This window comes from Varroa destructor, unplaced genomic scaffold (genome assembly GCF_002443255.2).
Source record: "Varroa destructor unplaced genomic scaffold, Vdes_3.0 BEIS01000001.1, whole genome shotgun sequence".
NCBI classification, from domain to species: Eukaryota; Metazoa; Arthropoda; class Arachnida; order Mesostigmata; family Varroidae; genus Varroa; species Varroa destructor.
In genome coordinates this window covers 3,404,741-3,425,622 of record NW_019211454.1, presented here as the reverse complement: position 1 = coordinate 3,425,622, position 20,882 = coordinate 3,404,741, and the positions used below count along the sequence as shown (strand labels likewise).

The window sequence follows — 20,882 nt, the reverse complement described above, 5'->3', positions numbered from 1 at the left end:
GAAATTGTGGAACAGGGAAGTCATATCCTGTAGACTGGGATGCCCCAACAGGCTGTCGACCCATGTGACTAAGTAGCAAATAAAAGCAGATGATAACATTAAAGGTGAATTTGTGGTTAGGCTTAAGTACATTAATTCACTTCAAACGTAATTTGAAACGGTAAACTTACGTACGTATACGTCTAGTTCATTGAGATAACAGGAATACCAGATTTATCATAGGAGTACGGCACTCGACACTTTCGTTTATGAGCGAATTATGTGATCTGATGGATGAATGCTGCAGCATGGTGGAGACGACAACCTCAACCTTCTATTTCCGTATCTTTATGCTGTTAAAAGAATATTATTCTATTGAGATTGCCTCTTTTCCTGATTATACGATTAGACGTCATTCTAATCTACAATTTAGTTAATTCAGAAGTAGCATCACTGAACATTCGCTTAATATCTACGTATTCTAACTCATGTCGTATAAAACAAAACCTACATGATCACAATCTGTAAAACGAGTATGTAAGGTTTACCATTTCGTTAAATGCTACAGACTAATAAAGATCGCGCATCGTTTACAGATCATACGTAAATAAAGTACCAACGACGCGCCATCTAACAATTGGATAGACGTAAGAATTATAGCGCCCATTGTATAGTAGCTCCCTTCTTTTACTTCTGGAAAGCGGTCCTTTACTTCAGATGCCTCCCTCCTCTTACGCTCAGTATTTCGACGCAGTTAACGACAATTTGTACTTTTGCTTTCGGCGACAATAAAGACAACGACTGTGCTGCCAATGGAGTAAACCTCGTCGAACACTGCAGGGCAAATGGGGTCAGTGGGTGTTCGAGCCAACCATAAATAATTTCGATTGTTTATTTTTTTTTTCGCTCTCTCCAGCAAATCAGCTGGTGTCATCCGATAACGTAATCGAGAAAATCCATTGGCCCTTGAAATGGGACAACCTTGTGCTCCATGGCAGGATTTGGAGATGCCATGTTCAGAGGAAACTCACACCGAGGACGAAGACGGATTACCGCTGCTGCTGCTGCTCCAAGAACTCAGCAGCTGTTTGTTTCCCCTGTTTTACGCTGGATGTATAAAAACAGTCCAAAGTTAACATCTTCGAATGGCGCAGAAAAACATGTTGGCCCTTAAACTTCCACTTTTTTCTATTATAAAGCCGCTCACATCTCAACTTAGAAAAGGGACTAAAAATGCTCCTGCTAAGAGCTTATTCTGGCCAATTTATTTTTATTTTGTTGTTTGGTCATTACCCAACAAAGTTCCACCACCTTTAGTTACACCAAGAAGATGCTTTTGCGAAAGCCGACTGGGCATTTATCGGATCATTTCCTGTCCAGATCAAGGCAGAGTATGAAAGTCTAACGAGAAGTCAATTACACCTCTTGTTTTCACAATCTTGTCCATTTTACATTCACTTCCAGCCTAAAAAGTACGACGCATAACATAAAGACCGGCGTTACGCTGAACTAAATCTATGGTCATGTTCCCTTTTATTAATCACGTTGATAAATCTCTGGAACAACTCTTGTTGGTCTGCCACTACAGCAATACTACATTTACGTATCGATCAAGAAAGCCTAAGCTTTTTTTCATAAGGGTCGGTAAATTGAAAAGTAATGAAAAGCGATGTGTACGCAAAAGGAAAAACGGACCTGTGCATGTCACCAAATTTTCTTTCCCGAAATCCCTTGTACCTCACCCGTCGACCGTCTATCCACCATCAAGCCGATCGTTTTTCCACAATCGGTCAAAAGTAAACGTGAACTTGGCGGCTGTGTATGAATAGCTTTCAAAATTTTAACAGATCCCCGTATATTTGACATTGCCCAAATCTGCTATTTTAACTTAGGTGATCTCGTCACTACGTAAAAGGCACTTGTCACTATCGATGTATCAAATAGGTCGCATAGGTAACCACACTTTCAGATTGGCGACATCAGTCCGCTAAAGCAATTCACCAATGGAAACCATTAGAACGTATGATGCCTCCAGCTACTGCCTATTTATTTAGTTGCCTCGATTATTCATACAAAATTGATAATAATCTCCGCCTGGCATTATATAGAAATGTGTTTCAGAGAGTTTGAGGCGTTACCACGCTTTGAACGAAAGGTGCGCTGTGTTGCAAAAGCATAGCGTCACTCTGTCACAACCGTTTTGCGGTGGAACCGTAGCCATCAGATTGCGGCAGAGCGAAATGAAACGAGGGTACAGCTTTGAGACGGCATCCCAAACCCAGACTTGATATAAAATCACAGGAATACAAACGGTAGTCTGTGAGTGACTTAAAAAGCAATAGAATCGAGAGGACAAAGCAGATATTTTAAATCAGAACACGCAACATTGCTGACATGTGTGAACTCTGCTGCATTTAAAAGATATGGTAAGTCTTGAATCTTTTGCAAGTCATTTCGAAAAAAAAATAGTTTCCCGTACGAACTGCATCTTCATTGACGTGGATAACTAATATTCAGTCATTCATTACTTCCAAGTGGAAGCGTGTCCACAGCTATTTAAGTTGTAAAAGCTAAAAAAGGTCAATGCGTACAACTTTTGATGAGAGAAAACATAGGCATGGTTAGATGTCTGTTATCCACTAGGTTAACTTACTCCCCTACTTGAAAAGTGCAACACTAAAGCCAGGTTCCCGTGTTTAAATCCAGGTGCAAATGAGTTCGCCCTTTGCCCTGGATCGAGAAGGGCGCAATAAGGATAAAACCGCGGAATATATCCGACAAGGCGAGTTGCGATTTGAGTCGAATATGAATACTAAGAATAACCGCACCTCTAGAGACATTTTATTAAGCATGTTTGTTAGAGCAAGGATCATGACTTCGTGTCACACCGAAGTAAGATCTTGTTTATTCACGAGCGGGTTTACCAAAACGACATAAAGCGAAGAAACATGTCATAGGTTAAATGTCGGCACCGTTTGACTTGAGTCCCTTTCGATATCTAAATCTCGGCAGTTAGCTTGCTTTTTGTTGATATTGGATTCTAATATACGAAGAACGAATGCAAACAGCGGTATCAGACCTCAAGAGTAGTGTCACTTATGTGGAACCTCATCAACGAGACTAAAATAATATAACGACTCGGCATCCGAGGGCCGTTCGCAATCATTATCGCAGCATAAACGACTTCATAGGTACAGAGTTATGGTGCCTTTTCTCCAATCACACTGAATACACAGTCGACGAACCACACAATAGAGGAACCGCTGTCAGTAGCTAAAACGATGGCAGCCGTTCTAACTAAACGATGATCCAGCTGCAGCGGCGACAGTGTCAACAACAATGCACCTTCAGAAGTCCTAATAATACTATGCCTTTTTTCACTCCTTCATCTCTGTTTGCACCATACATGGTAAACTATAATACTATGAGACGGTGGAGAAAACAGTAGTTAAGGCTAAACGGGGAGAAATTTTCAGGGTGATGTTGCTTTGGCCATGACAGAAGATCGCAGCACCGCCTGTGGCAGAACTTTTTTCTCTTATCAACGCTCTGCCTCTAATAGTTCTTTCACGTGTCCTTCTCCCCTAGCATAGAATGCAAAAGCAAACCACGCCAGCAACTCTATGCAGGCTTGGTTGACGCTTTCTAGATTGCTTGCTACAGTGTGTTCAAAAGACGAAACATTCGTCCCATCTTTAGCGACCGTGGTTGCAGCAGCGGACTGGTAGATAGCAAGTAAGTGAATAGCTTAGAGACTCCGGTGGTTCAAGTCTAGTTTAACAACGGAGTAGATAGAGAAAGAGGAAACCTGGTGGCTGTGTGAGATCCTCTGCCTCCGCCTCCTTGTCCTCAAAACTCCTTCAAGTAATTTGCATGTCTGAAATTTCCTTGAGGGTGCTTCTACATCAGAAGCTTGCCCTGGATCCAGACCCAGATTCGGAAGAACTCAGCCACTTCATGCTTTACTAATAATGGACTTCGTAATGTGTGCGTTTTCGTTCGCAGTACCTTCCCCCCTGCAAAGGCCCATGCTACTGCAGTTTTTCACACTGGCCCCTATCCGAAATTGATGTTATGGATAAGCTCTGGCCCGCAGGAAGCGGCATGCGCCTGGGCATGCGAGACCGCCTATGTAAATGCTCAGCTAACACTTCTATACAAGAAGCACCACGCTGGCTAGTTGCAGACGACGATGGTACTGAAGCGAAGCTTTGCGCGAAAGGGCTTATCTGAAACAAACGCCTCCTACGCGTCTATTTGAGACCACTTGTATGTTCCCTGGATGAATCTGTCCATTTGTTCGTCACTTGCTCACGGTATAATAATGTCACTGTATAATTGACATTGGCACGACGTGCAAACGAGCTCGCAGTACTGAACCAACGGTTGTGGAGCAAGTACGTGCTACTTTTAAATAAAATTTTTCTATTTCATACGTACAAAGATAAGGCAACAAAAAGGTCTCGGAAATAGAAAGGTCGGTCCTGTTTTAGACGACGAACGGAAACGTGAACCTACCCAAGCTACACTGACTTCGAAAATCAGAAGATGGTCAGAGGAGATCTTGTATTTTTACGCGCACTCGAGAGCCAGTCAGAGATCGAATAGGGAAGAGAAGGTTGTTCGTAGAGAGAACTATTTCAAGCTACTTAATATCGTAGGCGTACAGGGCTTCACTGCTGTTGATGACGCTATCTTGAGCTTTTTTACATTGACAAACGTGGCACTGAATAGAGAGGCTTACTATCGCATGTCATTCATTTGATACGCAACACTGCGTTGGGTTACGTAGTATTCTTACGGTGTGTAGACATTTCAGTGACACCGACTCACTACGTTACCGCGACAAGACCTCGATTGCGAAAATATATAAATAGCTGTCCCCAATTGTTTCCCTTGATCAGGGCGACACACACTTGAACTTATGGCAAACGTTTCCCGTATGTCGTTTGGCAATAGCTAAACACTCAGTCGACTCTGTTGTTTAAGCTCAAATGCAGCTACAGTCAGCTCCAATATGCGTTGCCCTAGAGAACGCTGATATCGGCCTATCAAATAAAATTATGACTCCTAATTTACGCTTTAACATTCGTAGCGAGCCATATAGATTAAATGAATTATATGAATAGGGCTAATTAATACAAAGTTTGATTCCCAACTATACTTTGCATTGGTAAAATAAACTAAATTTGAGTATACTTTATTGAAGCAAAGTTCAATTTTTTGGTCAGTTTGCAGTACAAACAGCGTTTATTCGGTCTTTATTTGACCGATACACAATTATAACAAACTGACATACAATGACAATACTAAAGCTACTCATGCTTATATAACACCTAATTAAAATTACTCCTGATGACCCGATTGCTTATTTAAAACTAATAGACAAAAATAAACTAGCCAATTAAAATTTTTGAAAAAATTCTGTTTATATACATAAACCACGCCCTCCTACCGAGATCATTTAGCAGTCGATGAATGTGTATGGGAGACATCTCACGGTGTTAATATTTTTTGAAAACAAATAATCTAAGTTCTAAATTTTTGCTGAGTATGTGACTAACTAGGTTATCGTGGTGGAAGATGGCGTCGTCTTTTATTCATGAGTTTCGTTCGATTTTCTTCAATGACTCGTTGTAATCTTGTTATCTGTTGACAGTAGAGATCCAAACCAACTGTTCTGCCAGGTAGCAGCAGCTCACAGTCAATAATTCCTTTTCGATTTCATCACCTTGTTGATTGAGGAGCACATCTTTCTTTTTTTTTATTTGCACATTATCGTTGTATGCAACCCATTTTCGTTACCTCCAATCAACTGCTTTAGAAATGGGAATAGAAATTTTTGCGCAGTTTTGTTGGTAAAAATGAAACCAAACTAATTCTTTTTCACAATTCGTGTGGCATCTAAACGTCGAACTTTTTTTTTTTTCTATAACCAGCTTCCTTTAAATGTTTCAGAGCTCTTTAGTGGTGGTGGTCTATTTCCTTGGCAATATCACAACTGCTCACGTGACGGTGTTCCTCAATCTTTGCAATCACTTTCATCAAGTCTGATTCAAATTAACCGATTACTATGAGAAGTGCTTCCTATATGAGAATTTCCAGAACGATAGCGACGGAACCATTATTGAGCCGTCTCTTCTGATGCTTTATCCTGATCATAAATGTCACACTTTTTTATGACTTAGAACATCATTTGTGCCTTTACCGTAATAATATGGTTAAATATAGCGAATTATGCACAAATTTCACTCATCTTCAAAGAGCTCTACTTTGCATCTGAAAAAAGGAATTCCGGGGCCTCTAGGATATATGTATGTTTATGAGCTGTAAATAAATGAAGGATTACGTTTGCATGATCTTTAACAAATAGTTATATTCAATATGGTACGACTCTTCACTTTAATCACAATTTTGAATCGAGGCCTAAGTATCTCACAGACCGCTTTCAAAGCAAATTTCTGAATCATGGCTGTGGGTAGCGCGATGCTAGTACGTCGTAACTCAAGGAGACCTCGCTAAGGCATACCACGTACAGAAAGACCAAATCTAGTAAATTTGAACTTTAGGATGACATAAAGGTAAAAGTCTTCAAAATGCAAAGATCCTAGCACATGCAAGAAGGCACAATAAGTCGAAAAGGGATTGAACGTTGTAGCGGACGTAGTGACCGAATGTGTTAAATTTCTGCATGAAGTTCCTTCAATCTGATCCCATCGTGGATCCCAGTTTAGTGCATCAGCTTTTACTTCATTCTTTTTCAATCACCAATAAGCGCACCGGTTTTATAAGTTTATAATCTCGGTAGGATTATTCCGGCGTGAGGGCATTGTAATCCTTCCTCTTGTTCCGAAATTACATCTCTTGTCTCCGTGGGGCTATTCTTGAGAAACGTGGCTTTTATGATGAGAAACAATCAATCAAAACGTGTCAATTTACACGTTCCATTTATGTGTACGTCCACAACTTATGAATACCAAATATAAATCGTACCTCACGATGAATGCGAACATGATGAAGTTTATATAAGCATACCACATATTCTATATCACATACCTATTCACAGCCGACAAGTTGTCGATAGGTTGGTTATCCCGGTAGTACCTAGTGTCAGATACGAGACGCACGCAGAAAAATACATCTTGCGTCGACGTAGACATCGATAATGTCTATATCTACCTCTAGCGAAGACGTCAGTTGATTTTAGCTCCGAATTAGCAAATGACGGTGACATTGTTTGCTAGACCAACCAGCTGTGTTCGAGCAGAACTTAGATTCAACGCATCACCTCGTGGTCTAATAACGTTGGGCGTACCAAAATACACTTGGAGCTGTTTACATTGAAGCTAGAATAGGCAACCGCACAGGCTAATTTATTTCGTGCTAGATTGAAGTTCTATACTCATGTGTCTAAATCAAAATTACAACTTATCGACACATACTCCAAATTTTACGTGGTTCCAGATCCTAACATATCTACTTTTTTATTTATTATTATTTTACTATTTAACTTATCTATATATGTATATATATATGACAAACTTTTGTAGGTGCGCGCTTGTAACGCGGACGCTGGTTCTAGCTTAATAAGATAAACATCACTTAGAAAGAGAACATGCTGTTATTGAACAATGATTATAATTACTGTACAATATATTGGATTTCTACATTTCGAAAACTGTAGGTATATCGGCTCTGTGACCTCACTTAAACAGATGCTGTTTTCTTTACGAAACCTTTGGCATGGATAATATTTGAAAGTTATACTATTCCTGGTAGAACATGAATAGCAGCCAAAAAAAGAAAAAGAACAGATATAAAGGCCGATCTGAATTACATATACAGATAAATACATAACCCGTAAGAACGACTTTAAGGCAAAATGTTCACTTCGTCCATTTACTGGCAAAGCGAATTCCAAGTTAAGGCGGTTTCTTCGAGGAGTATAATTTTATTAATTCTCTATCCTACATTACCAGACATGTTGCCAACTTAGATATTAGCTATTGTGACAAAAAAAACAGAGGCAAGTAGACATCCAACGAATACTGTTTTATTTTCGCCAGGATTGAACATGAAGATGCGTCTCTTAACAGTTCGTTTACAGATCACAGCGTTTGTTAATTGTTCGACAGATATTCAATTTTTCGAAAGAGAGCCGCTTCTGCACACAGATCTACCACAGATGCTTTCAATTTTCAAGCTGCTGCAGCGGCATCAGTAAGCGTCCGCGAATTTTGCCCCTTATAAATGAAACCCTTTAACGACAGCGCTCGAGACGATTTCCTTTTGCCTGACACTAACATATATATATATATACTAGCCAAATCGACAGAAATGAGGAACGCAATCTGAGCTAATTAACTGGATTCGAAGTCGCTAGTTTTTATGCCAGAATCGTCAGCTTTTTTTTCCAACTTTCAGTTACTAATTAGAATTACGCAGTGTAAGTCTGATTTTGTTTTGAACGAATACCAACATAAACTTATCTAATTATATGTGGAAAGCAATTCCGCCTTTGTTGTCTGCTTTGTTTGGAGACGAAACGCTTCAAGGGGCTAACGGATTAAGCAACATAGCACTCGTTCTATAGCCACCTAATAGCTAGTATAATAACAGAAACGAATTTATTTCAACACAGGGGAATATATAGAAAAGTCTTCTGCGTATAGAATTTTTTATTTTTTTTTGTATAGAGAAAAACAGTCTTTAGCGACAGCAAATACAGAGAAAACTCCAAAATATGTTCGAGAATCAATAACAGCAGTCTACTTGCACCAAACAGAAAATGGAAATGACTGCTAAAAAAAGTGTGCCGAGCTTCGTTCAATTCTAAATCACGGTCAGTCTTTCGAGATTATAAAGATCTTATAATAATATAACATTATAAATTATAATATGGCCCGATTCATTCAGTTATATATCTGACTTCTTTTCTGCAACGTCGAAGCATTACTTTACTATCCACTGAATTATCCATCAACAGTGGTGCGCAAGCAGTAAAAACAATGAAGAACATGAAGGTCCGCTCGCTCGCCTTGTACTAACCCCTGTAAGCTATTAAAACTCTTGTCCCAATATTGTTGGGCGTAAACCACACATTTATCTGTGTAGTGTCAAAATAGAAAACGATATAAATGTTGAGTCCTCCTTCAGGCCGCGTATGGTGAATTGGTCCCACGGTTAATTTTACGACTAAACCCGTGTCTTATTGAAGCTGATCTTCTCCATAAGATTGAGCCTTATGGGGAAGTCGTAGCATTGTCGTATAACTACGTTGTTTTTCGAAATCTTAATTTGCCAGCAGCAAAAGAGTAACGTGCGGGGCAAAAGAAAAAACCACTACGGAACATTACGCCTGTAGAAAAATCTAACCCCTCATGAAGCCCAAACATGAAACTTAGTAAAGGCTTTGCATAGTCATACAGTAACTGGTATCCCTAGTGCACACGCATGGGCTCCTGCTATGACGAAATGACCGACCGATCTTGCTAGCAATACGCAACTCGCGCAACGGCACGAAGATATGGCCGCAGTCCAATCAAAGGTTCTACCAAACCCCAAATATCTTTCTAAGGCTCTGGCTAGCACGTTCAAAAACGAGAAAAAGTTCACTCTGTTGGCTTATGAAGATTAGATACTAATTATATATTAACGACGTTCAAGCAATCTGCGCTTTCGTGCTGGCAGAATTGCAAGTGACTGTACATCAGATCGTATACATATACACTACCTTTGCTTACACGGGCGATTTCGGTGTACGCAATTTTACGCTTTGTGTGAATGCTGTACTCAAACGGTGTTTCAAAATCGCCAACCTGTGCGTCTCCTCTCGCTGTGCGATCAGTGCACACTTACACACAGAGACAGCTCCGTATTACAAACAATGTATAATTTGTAAAATAGTTTTTTGTTGCAAGGTTGAGCACCCTGCTTTCATGTTGGTCTGCATGAAGCATTGTTCTGCTACTAAATAGACATCGTAATAGTTTTATGATACATTAAATATAAACGAAAACTTACTTTAAAATGGAAAGATTTCACGGACCTTTTGTCTCGTCTTCTCGATCGCGGCTGCAGGGGGTGTTGATGTCGAGGTAACGTATGTATGACAACTGGCGAAGCTATTCTATTCACCGGGCTAATGACTAACAATTGTAGCTAGATGCGTCATTATAATTCAATTCATCGAACAACGTTCATAAAAAATACAGTACGTAAACTTCCACACAAAATCACAAATTAGGCGAGGACTTCTTATCGTTGTTCTTCCTACGAAACTTTTTGCCTCACGTTCTTTCTTTACAACTGTACATCTATTCGGTGGCGCGATTCACAGATAGCGCGCTTGGGAATAACGGGAGCACTAAATAATGATTATCCAACAGGTCGTTGTTGTGTAACGGCTGACGACACCAGTCCAGCTTTTTCCATCTAAAAGATGCTACTGGGAAGCTGAACCCACTCGAAGTGACGGACCATTGACGGCCGGTGGGCTTGTTAAAAATACTGAAGGATAGATTTATTATATCATTACCAAGCCGTCGTCTTTCGTTTTTCTCTCAGTTATCAATACCGAATCTTCCCATTGTGTTTTCTCTTTTCGGCGGACAAAGACTTCGTGCTTCCTTTTTCCGTGTGTTCACACAACTGCGTCCGAACCCAGAGCAGCCGCTGTCTACATTACAGAATTGCCTCTCCATGAAACATAATCGCTCTATGACTGAACACTCTTCTAGCACGCACAGCACAGAATACCCCTCTCACTGGGTTAAATATGTCTCTCTATAACTGGCCATGCGTCAATAGCCTCATGAAGGAACAGCTCAAAAGTTGGTCAGCCGGCAAACGACAGGGTGTGATATCTCTGGCAGCCAACGCGAAGCCTTGGAGTCACCGACGCCCGCGTAAATAACCATTCTTCCGACGTACTTGTTATATAGTTTCAATCTGTTTGGCCCTTACCATTTCATCGTATCAATGTTTGTATACATCTTTCCCGGGCTCCTCTCTGATACCGTTTTTTCGACTGGATCGATATCGTCGGTGTAAGTAACGCTTCAGTATACTGTTTTCCTTGTCATTTTGTTATCGCCTTGAGAATGGCGGCGGACACCGGCTCAATAAGGCAGCAAATTGCATAGCGCTCCTTTACGGACCGCTCCGTCTGTTAGTAACCACGATTCCTAGAAGGGGGGTGGACCATTCGACTGCACCGAACCTTAGCAACGAAACTATGTTCCAAAGCCGCACGAGGTCGTAGTCGCCAGTTAAATGTCGTCTACATTCCTACAGTGACATCGATCCATCCAAAATCGAAGCAGTTATTTTATTCACTGCAGTGTTTTCAATGTTTTTTTGCCGTTCACCAAGATTGTATAATCTCAGCTGTATCGTTTCATCAAATGTACTCTGTTTCCTAGCTCAATTTCGTTACGTAGCTAATTTTGCCGCGTCGTGAACTCCTCCTCAATTCATCATCGGCGTCAACAAATTAAACAACAAAGGAACAAATATTTTACACTTTTCATTCACTACATATTACACCGTCCTGCTAATAGGGTCTCCAGAGACTCACTTTTCATACAGAGGAGCAACCCTGTCAAGGAAAGAGCTCGTGAACACTCATTGCTGGCCCACCGACTCACACACTACTGTAGTGTAACTACAGAGAGAATCCGACTAGACCAGACAGGGTGGGCAGGCGGTCGCGGTTGCCGATGGAATTACCCGCTGCTGCAACATTCAATGAGGAGGGGAGCGGCTCTGTTTCCGTCCATCAGGGAGAAACCCGGCGTACTAGCTAGAAGCCAAAGTGTCTCGTGCGTGTCGACACGGCAGCCACAGCTGATGCTCACTGCTAAGATTTACAAAAATCTGCCACCATCACCACTCAAACAACGACGACAACATGTAACAACCATGTGAAACTAAGCGCCAGGTTCAATGTAAATATTTGGTGTGCTGGTCGAGAGCAGACGAAAAACAGCGATATTGTGAATGAGTGTGCTATGTTTATATTAGGTGTTCAGAGCGTGTTTGTGTATATACACGGTATATTCGAGACAGAAAAGACCAGGCCGGAACCGTGATTAACGCCTGCTGGAAAGACTGCATGTAAGTTGTCTCATGCAGCCAACATGCTGTTACTTGGTAAGTAGTTTATATGTTAAGTAACATAATGCTCGTAAGGATGACGAGTTGGGGATGTCTGCTGTATGTTGATGCATCCAATTGAACGACGATATATAAAAAAGTAAATCTTATGAGAACAGTGGCGGCTGCCAACACTATCGGTCTATGACCCTCTCAGATGGCGCCCTCGCTACTCAAGAAGCTGTCAATGAGATCAGCCCAGTAGACACAGGAAGATGTTCTATGAAAGTTGAACATCGCTATTTGGGTTGGAATAAATCAACTTATACGAATTAAGTTATGTTTATATAAGTGCGTGCAGGTGCGTAATAAGCCTTTTAATAAATAGATTGGCTAGAATTGAAATATCCTTATTTATAACTACATTGGAAAACAAATTATTGAATCTTTTCAATGAGTTTATAGTGTGAGCGCGCATAGTAAGTGGCCTGTACTGTATAACGTAGGCCTGTACAGCAAACTGAAGTTTTAAATTTATAAGGCTCACAATAATAATCAACACTTAAACGATGCGTCGTGAGGTCCGTTGATATCTGTCGCTTTATTCAAACGGAGAATAGTGCGTGCTAGCTAGTACAAGTGAGTGGCACTCGCTTGTACATTTGTCCGAAATCTTCGAAGAGGTAGGGGAGTAACTTCTTTTAGAAGGTAAGCTTATTGAACCAATTTTTGGTTTTACAGACAGACATTTACTACGCAGGAGACGAGTGCCACTAGAAGTAATGAACGAGAGTAATTTGCCCCAGATATTGAATAGGGCGCTCTAATAGTTTACAGTTTTGTATGTGTAACACAGTGACGACGTAATTTTTTTGGAAAGTGTAAATCACGTTGAACAATTTGATGGCTGCTTTGCGAAAAACTTGGATAATGTCCATTAACGGTGGCCATCATAAAAACATTCCTATGATAGGTGATAAAAGCAATGACAAAGGAAAGTAACCAATATTGCTGATCTTGTCTCCAGCCTTTAGGCTAAGATTCGACACATTAATGATCGAGATGAACAAGTACATTTTAGATTCCGCTGCAGTATAGTCATGTTTATTTCGCAAAAATAAGCAATATTAGAATCCTAGATGTTTTAAGTAAGATCTTTGCAGCTTCCTTTTCACATATGGCACATCGTCATGGTTCTTTAAAATAAAAACTCTGTATAATCAAGCGAGCTTACGACGTGTGATGTACTTTAGAATTAAAAACGATTTAGATTTGCCCCTACCATTTGCTACTCTGTAACGGATTTGTCACACTTATCGATGACAAGCACATGAAAGATACAAACGTATTCCACTATGTTTTAAACGAATCATCCGACTGTTTAAACTAATTTATACATTTAATAAGACGAGTTGTCGAAGTGTTTTATTTCTTATTTATCAAATTTAAGCACGATTGCAAGTTCTATCCAATATTCCTGTTCCGTTCTTCCTATATTTTTTCATTTATTCATTATCCATATAAAACTTAAAAGAATTATTTGAGGTTTTTAGTTGGAAGAAAGGTTTTCATCTATATAATTTTGAGCCTTCCATTCTAACAGTCTAGATAAATGCCAGAGAAATAAGATTTTAATTTTAATGAAATTGACCCCTCTGAAAACCAACAAATTTAGTTCTTCGAAATCTATAAGCAAGCTTCAAGTTTTATTGTATCATAAAAGGAGCTCCCAATGAGCTACCCTCATTATATATAAACTATAATTGAAATAGGTTGCATAAAAATTAAACGCGTCCGCTTTGTGCCTTATTCACTTTGACCGTACTTTTTCTCATAGTATCACAATGTTTAACAGTTACAATCTTTGAACATCGCTAGGGTATAAGTTAATAGGCGCAAATGATGCAATGTAAATTCCTTTCATGCTCTACGCGATTTCGCATGATAATAGCCTTTATTATCAATGACAATATATAATAATCGTATGTACCATTCTATGGAAGCTTATGGTAACGAAGGCATCTATTTATTTTTTCGAATGAATAGTAAGAATTAATAGTATACGTGTTCGAAGTCGCAAAGATGGGTAAGAAGGATGTGGTAAAAGTCGCGGTGGAGATGAAAGATAAGCCAACACAACTCATCGAACTGGATCAAACTAGACCCCTCGAGTGTATTATACAGGTGCGTGTTCGTGATCTTTACTATTAAAGTTCATTTACGAAAATAATTATAAAAAACAATAGGATTGTTTAATGTAGTATGCCACTTAGTCACTAAAAGTCAGGAGCGATTTATATAATAGTTAATAATTATGTAGAAGCAATACATTTCTATGAAGTCTATCTAATATCCATGCTCGCTGTGTTTATCCTAAATGTGACAATCTACAGTTTATGTATTAATAATTATCATTATCTTGGCCTTTCCTACAAATAGGAACTATGCGGAATATGGTGCTTGAACGACCCAGGGGACAGCTATGCGCTCGAGTTCTCTGAACCTGCAGAGCCCTCATACATTACCGAAAAAAATCGTGGCAATATTAAAAATGGATACTTTCTCAAGTTGACTGCCAGCCCTGCAAGAAGAACTCAGCGCATACTCGATAACTTAACTACAAATGGCAATAATTGCCCTGTTGAGGTATTACAGATGCACAGCTCCATGTGACTAGATTTACCCGATAAGTTACATCCGAGTTTTATTATCTTTATATAATTAAGTATAGAAGATATTGACTTAACGGGATCTACAAATTATATCAACTTGTATAGAAAAAGCTTGGGACACTGAGTTATAGCTATATCCCCTAATATCTTCAACAGATCTTTGTGTAATATATATATATATATATATATATATATATATATATATATACATATATATCAATTATTGTGCATAGTGGCAATACGTTTGAATGCAATGTGTTATTCTAGTTAGTTAATAAATGTATATTTCTTCTTTTGCTGGCTGGTCTGCTTGTTTTAGGTTCTCAAGGAACTTCACAGATTGTCCCTAGACAAGACGTTCGCGCTAGAATTCATCAACCGTCAAGGCCACCAGACCCTTTTGCGCAGCGTACAGGATGGTGTCTACACTGGTGAACGCCTAGCGTATGTCCTGTTGAGCTTCGTGGAGCTCATGGATCATAATATTGTCTCGTGGGATGTTGTCGAACCCAAATTTATTGGACGCGTGGCTAACAACGTTAATCAAACGTCTGCCATAGATTTTCGCATCCTTCAGGTTTGTTTCACAAAATGTTTGCCATGGCTGGGAAATAAATTTGCATGATTAAAGCCGTACGCTTCTAATAGTTACAACCTATCTAAAGTAACTAAAGTAACGTGAAGTCACTTTCCAAATGTTTATAGTACAGTGGAAGATAATTCTCATGCTTAATTTTTTTATGTTTTTGTGAGCTTCTTGAATTCCTTCCACAAATCAAGTCAGTTTAACTAGAATTAACACTTGAATTATCTTGATCATCATTACGATCTGGGGCTTGTTTAGGCCTCTCTCTCGATTCTAGAATCCGTTGTTTTGAACTCGTCATCGCGCTATCATTTGGTAGATCAACAGGTGACAATACCACATCTAATAGTACACATCCAAAGCGGCAGCAGCGGTATACAACAAAGTGCAATCGCATTCATTAACGCGCTCTGCCTAAAAGCCGAGTTTTCCAAACGAAAAGCTCTGCATGCAACCCTTGCCTCGAAGCAAATACGAAAGGTAAGCTGAAATGTTCCCTAGTGAAGAAACTGAATATGTGAAAATCGGATTTTATGATCATCATTAGATTACCTATGCTAATTGTATAGTTGATGTGTTAAACTCATATGATCGCTTCAAGAAAAAAGAGTAGTATCTCCCAAGTCCCCATAAGGTACATAAAATAAGCACGGTCTATCGATATTCTGCTACCGTTTCTTCTAACCTTTATCGTGCTCCTATATTAGTTACAGTATTAATTATTTTCAGCTTTTATCTTTAGCTATTGTGTACAACTACAAAAGTAATAATCGTTTTGTCAAAACAGAACAGATCATATTCCATGAAATTAATTCATTGTTATTATGAACTATAGTATTTCTTAGCATTTTTGCGATATCATTGCTTTACGTTCCCCAGGTGATCCAAGCAAATATTCTATCGAAAGGACAGCATGTGATCAGCAAGGAAGGTCGTGAGATGGTTCATCAGCTCTATGTTCTACAAACGTTGTTGTTCAATACTCAGGACGAGCGGAAGAGGCACGACCTAGACCCAAACGACTCTGACGCCAGACTAAAATTGGTAAATATTTTATCGAAGGTTCAATGAAATAAGGCAGTCCAAAGGTTTTTAAATAATAAAATCATAAAATTTGACGGATGGTTTTTGACAAAATGATTTCCGTGTTCGGTCCACTTTTGGTAATTTGTTGCTGATCTAAACGGTCTTCTCCATTGAGGTGAGCCAAAATAGTGTTGTAAGACACACTAATTTTGTGTCGTCTTCAATATTTTGAGTCAATATGAAGAATTAAATCTTTAGTTTGAGCAGTTCGCAAATAGAACTGTTAGTTTCATTTTGCTACCATGCTTGTTTATCCTTGCAGGAGGAGCTCCGCCGAATTGCATTCGGCCCCACGGAAGGCTCCGGATCTAACAAGAGCTCAGCTGCCAAATGCTTCCGAAAGTTAGGATTTCAATCAGCATCGAATCCTATCGAAGATCTATTACCGGCACCGGGAGCGCTTGCGCTCGACAACATGGTTTACTTCGCTAAGTACCACACCGATCAGTATATAAAGTTTGTCCTTGAAAATTCAATCAGGTAAGAGTCGGTACCCGATACTGCTCTTTAATTTGAAGGTTCTCTATGGTACATTTAGCAAAAAACAGTCTGTTTCCTAAATCGCCGTTATGCATAATATTTTACACATATATTTTGAGTTCGCGGGATATGTGCGTTTTCATTAGGGCTACGAATGTTCCCTGCCTATTCATGCATCAATCTTTCATATATCTTAATAGTCTATTGTTCTTGTTTGAGCAGAGGCGATGAACATGAAGTCCCATTCGCTCGCGCATCGGTGCGGCTCGTGAGACTTTTGGCCGACGACATATTACACATAGGTGATCCGCCTCGAGATCAAGGAGGCTCTTTTCATGCCATGTTCTTCTCGCACGCCCATGCGTTTGAGGAATTTTTCTGTGTCTGTATTCAGCTGCTGAACAAAACGTGGAAGGAGATGCGAGCTACAGCTGAAGATTTTGCCAAAGTGATGCAAGTGGTTCAAGATCAAATCGAACGCGCGATGGAGGCACCAGATGGCACGACACCAAGTTAGTATTAGTGACACACTTGATCAGTATTCACTTAAAATCCTTAATACAACAAAGTTTTATCCCCCAAAATGACTATAAGTGATATTCCCGAACCCGTCTGATCTATGGAGAAAACATTTGGTGAAGGACGGGCCAGCTTCATAAATAGCTGCTTCTCTATAGTGGTTTCTATTACCATCGGTAAATACTGAACGGATTCTTGTGTAGTCCGTTTTGAGCAAACGTTCCAGCGTCACTTTTGGCTGCGGAAAGCTGCACTGGACATTTACTATATGAATCGGTCTTGATTTTAATCAACGATATATATATATATATATATATATATATATATATATATATATATATATAATAAGATATAGGATTGAAACCGTGCTTCTTCCTATATTGTTGAACTTCACGTTACAGAACTCCAAACCAAGCAAGCCCAATGAAAGAATCTTTAGGGGAAGTTCCCGTTTTTGTTTCATATACGGCCCAAACTAATCACATTGTATGGCTATGGCTGTGTATATTTGCCTTTTTTGTTACAGATGATTTTGAGAAATTAAAATCAAAACTAGCAACACTTCCCTACTCGGAAATAATGAATATATGGAACGAAGAAAGGAGTAACAAAGAAGAATGTGAAACTAAAGCGATTCCAATAGTGCAGCTTCGGGAGATGCTTATTCCGGAGTTGGTTAGCCTAATTCAGCAACACCGACTACAACAGCTTACAGACGGGACTTTGTTCACCAAATATGCTGCCAAAGGGCAACGCATTAAGGACAAGTTCTGGTATTGTCGACTCTCGCCAAATTTCAAAGTATTTCATTATGGCGACTGGGATGAAAAGTCTGCACCGCCAAGTGAGTAGATCCAAGCTAACACAAATCAAATTATGGATTGGATTTAACCCAATATTAATATTATGTTTTCTTTTGTCCATAAAGGTACGTCTATAAGAAGTTAGTTTTTCTTACCCACAGATATTAAAAACTTTTTTATCATTGTTGGAAAGGGTATTCTTACACCGTACCTAGGAATGTAAATCGGAGTATTCTTTTTTGGACATTATTGGAACGTCTTATTCCAGTGCGAATCAGTGCCCCTTACTTACATTGACAGGTTGTGATTGTCATTATTTCATGGGTAATACGATTAATAAGTAGTCCTGTAAGTTTCTAAGGTGAAAAATTCGTGCGTTCAATTGAGCGAGGTATATCAACAAAATTACTACCTTTGCGATGTTTGTCAGGTGTGGATGAGCTACCCCACAAATTGCTGGTCGCTGATATCGGATGCTTGAAGACCGGTCGAGATTGTCCGCACATGAAGGACTCTCGCAAAACAAAAACTGCTGCACCACTGGCCTTTTCACTTGTCCCCCAACAGACCGAACAAGAGTCGCTCAATTTCGTTGCGCCTACAGAAAAGGTGAAAATAACTTATGCCAATAATAGCTTGTTCGATATCAATATGTCTTAACAAACTATCGATTTAGGAGTACAGCGATTAAAGAACACACACGCAAATATTGCATGAGAAGAAACAGTAAATAGAGTAAGAATAATAACCCTGTCTCATTGTACATTCGTGAAGTCTTCGTGTCATAGTTATTCGTCAGTAGTTTTTTTGCTTTTGTAGGTTATCTTCCTTAAGGATTTTCTCATTTCTCTCATTAATTTATATGAAACCTTAGGCGGATTGTAAATTACTAAATAAACGTTTGAACTTGAGTTTTACAGCGTTAATTAACGCGCTGGCTAAGGACGCGTTCTAACGTGGTAAACATTTTCAATTATATTCCTTCCATGTGTCACCGTACAGCTGTTTCACTACTGGACGGACGGTATCCTCGCATTATTAGGTGAAAGCATGACCTCTCGCGAAAGTGTGCAGGACCTCGAAATGCTTCTCCACGTCGAAATGAAACTTCATCTGTTAGACACGGAGGGCGTTCAGATTCCTGACAAGCCACCGCCGCTGCCAGTAGATCCTCCCAATTATGATTTTAACGCGCCCATTATTTACCAAACCCAACCCAAGTGGCAGTTGTAGTAACTGTCGGACGCCACGTTTTCTATCACTGAGTGCTAATCACGACCAAAGGGTTGCGCCTGGGAGAATGAACAGTCGTGCTAGAACAGACGCCACAGTGAATTGTGCCGTCTTCTACTGCCGATAAAGCGAAAGCAGGCAACTTGTAAGAACCATTTGACAAAACAGGCTTCTGCCAAGAATTATATTATGATCAATTATCAAATATATAATTATTTAGATTTTGTTACTAAAAATATTTTCCAAATATAGAACAGAATAGTTATCCTGCGTTAAGTGATTTCCTAATCTATGCATTTCGTGGTGTTCACAACATAATTTAGGTTATCAATCTGTGTTCAACAGGCCGTTAGGAAGGAGTAGGAAAGGAATTGACCTGATTTAGTTATTAGTTAGGTTTAAACCAATGAACAAAATCACAATATAAAACAACACAAAAATTACACTTTATGGGTGTACAAGTTCGGTGTGGTAGAACTAAGTAAAAAAGCCTTTAACATTATAAGTCTGTGTTGGCTAGTGATACCAAATTATAACAAGGCGAATACAATTTAAATAAATTTACTAGATCCATATGCAAGTAAGGTTCTTGTGAAGTGGACATTATTTGGACGCCAGACAGTAAACAATACCCATTCGTTAGATTTATTTTCCACGCGGCTTATTTCCATTGCGCGATCGAGATCAAACCATATTGTAGCTTATAACGGTGAGTTAGCTTAAGGCAACCATATTGGATGGGCGTTTACACGGTAAAGTGGTTCACATGGATGCATGGTTGCTGGCAGTTATGTATATACGATTGAGATTTTTAAGGCAATGTACTAGGTTTTTTTGTTGAGGCCTACAAAACGAACGCAGACGCAAAACTACTGCAGAGTAAATAGCTATGTAACACTACCCCAGGGTCTAAAGCTTCAAATAAGAAAAAAACACGCCAAAATCTACGAGAAATTTCAAGAATGATCGATTCTAGCGTTTTAGCTGGAGGTAAATATATTGATGCTCACCGTTCAATTTAGTTCAAATAACATGAAGAAATTACATATGTGTTTATTTTAAATTACGAAAGTTATTTCATTTATTTGCACATAGGTGTTTAGGCATTCAGTGATTTTATCAGTGAAGCAGATGCTTGTATAAAACTTTAATTATACATTTTGAGAAAATTTTATGAAGGCCAGTCGTAATAATATCAATTTATATCATTATCTTGTCCTTATATATGAAGACACATATTTTGTTTACTGTCGAGGTTTAAGTAGACACCCAATTGATCAGATTACCTAGCTTATCGGAGGAGCTAATTCGCTTACATAGGAGCCGATGTTGACATATAACGAAAATGGATATCTTAAAAAATATATTTAAGCTATAGTGAGCTTGACATATGCTGGGCATGTACGTCACCTTTTGTCAACAGTATTA

General features: G+C 39.3%; 2 protein-coding genes across 6 annotated transcripts in view; one reads left to right on the top strand and one right to left on the bottom strand.

Annotated features, from left to right (window-relative positions):
* The window catches only part of Wdr37 (WD repeat domain 37), an 83,121-nt gene extending 71,332 nt beyond the window's left edge, over positions 1 to 11,789 (bottom strand). Inside the window, exon 1 of one of the 2 annotated variants that reach the window (XM_022790813.2) lies at positions 10,003 to 11,789. The gene's annotated coding sequence lies outside the window, so the exon portion shown is untranslated. The remainder of the gene's footprint in view (positions 1 to 10,002) is intronic. The other variant, XM_022790823.2, reaches the window with a different exon arrangement.
* Positions 11,790 to 11,942: 153 nt separating this feature from the next.
* Positions 11,943 to 19,719, top strand: LOC111244109 (engulfment and cell motility protein 1-like). Of its 4 annotated transcripts, none has more exons than XM_022790804.2 (11): positions 11,943 to 12,096; positions 14,122 to 14,259; positions 14,515 to 14,721; positions 15,067 to 15,324; positions 15,592 to 15,813; positions 16,213 to 16,377; positions 16,682 to 16,899; positions 17,122 to 17,411; positions 17,945 to 18,262; positions 18,652 to 18,830; positions 19,224 to 19,719. In XM_022790804.2, exons 2-11 carry the CDS (start codon positions 14,158 to 14,160, stop codon positions 19,452 to 19,454), a joined length of 2,190 nt encoding a protein of 729 aa, XP_022646539.1. In that variant the 5' UTR covers positions 11,943 to 12,096; positions 14,122 to 14,157; the 3' UTR covers positions 19,455 to 19,719. The 4 variants fall into 4 exon arrangements, with proteins under 4 accessions (XP_022646539.1, XP_022646511.1, XP_022646521.1 ...); XM_022790776.2 differs by having other exon boundaries at positions 11,943 to 12,132; XM_022790786.2 differs by lacking the exon at positions 11,943 to 12,096 and adding an exon at positions 12,243 to 12,436.
* The last annotated feature ends 1,163 nt before the right edge of the window (positions 19,720 to 20,882 follow it).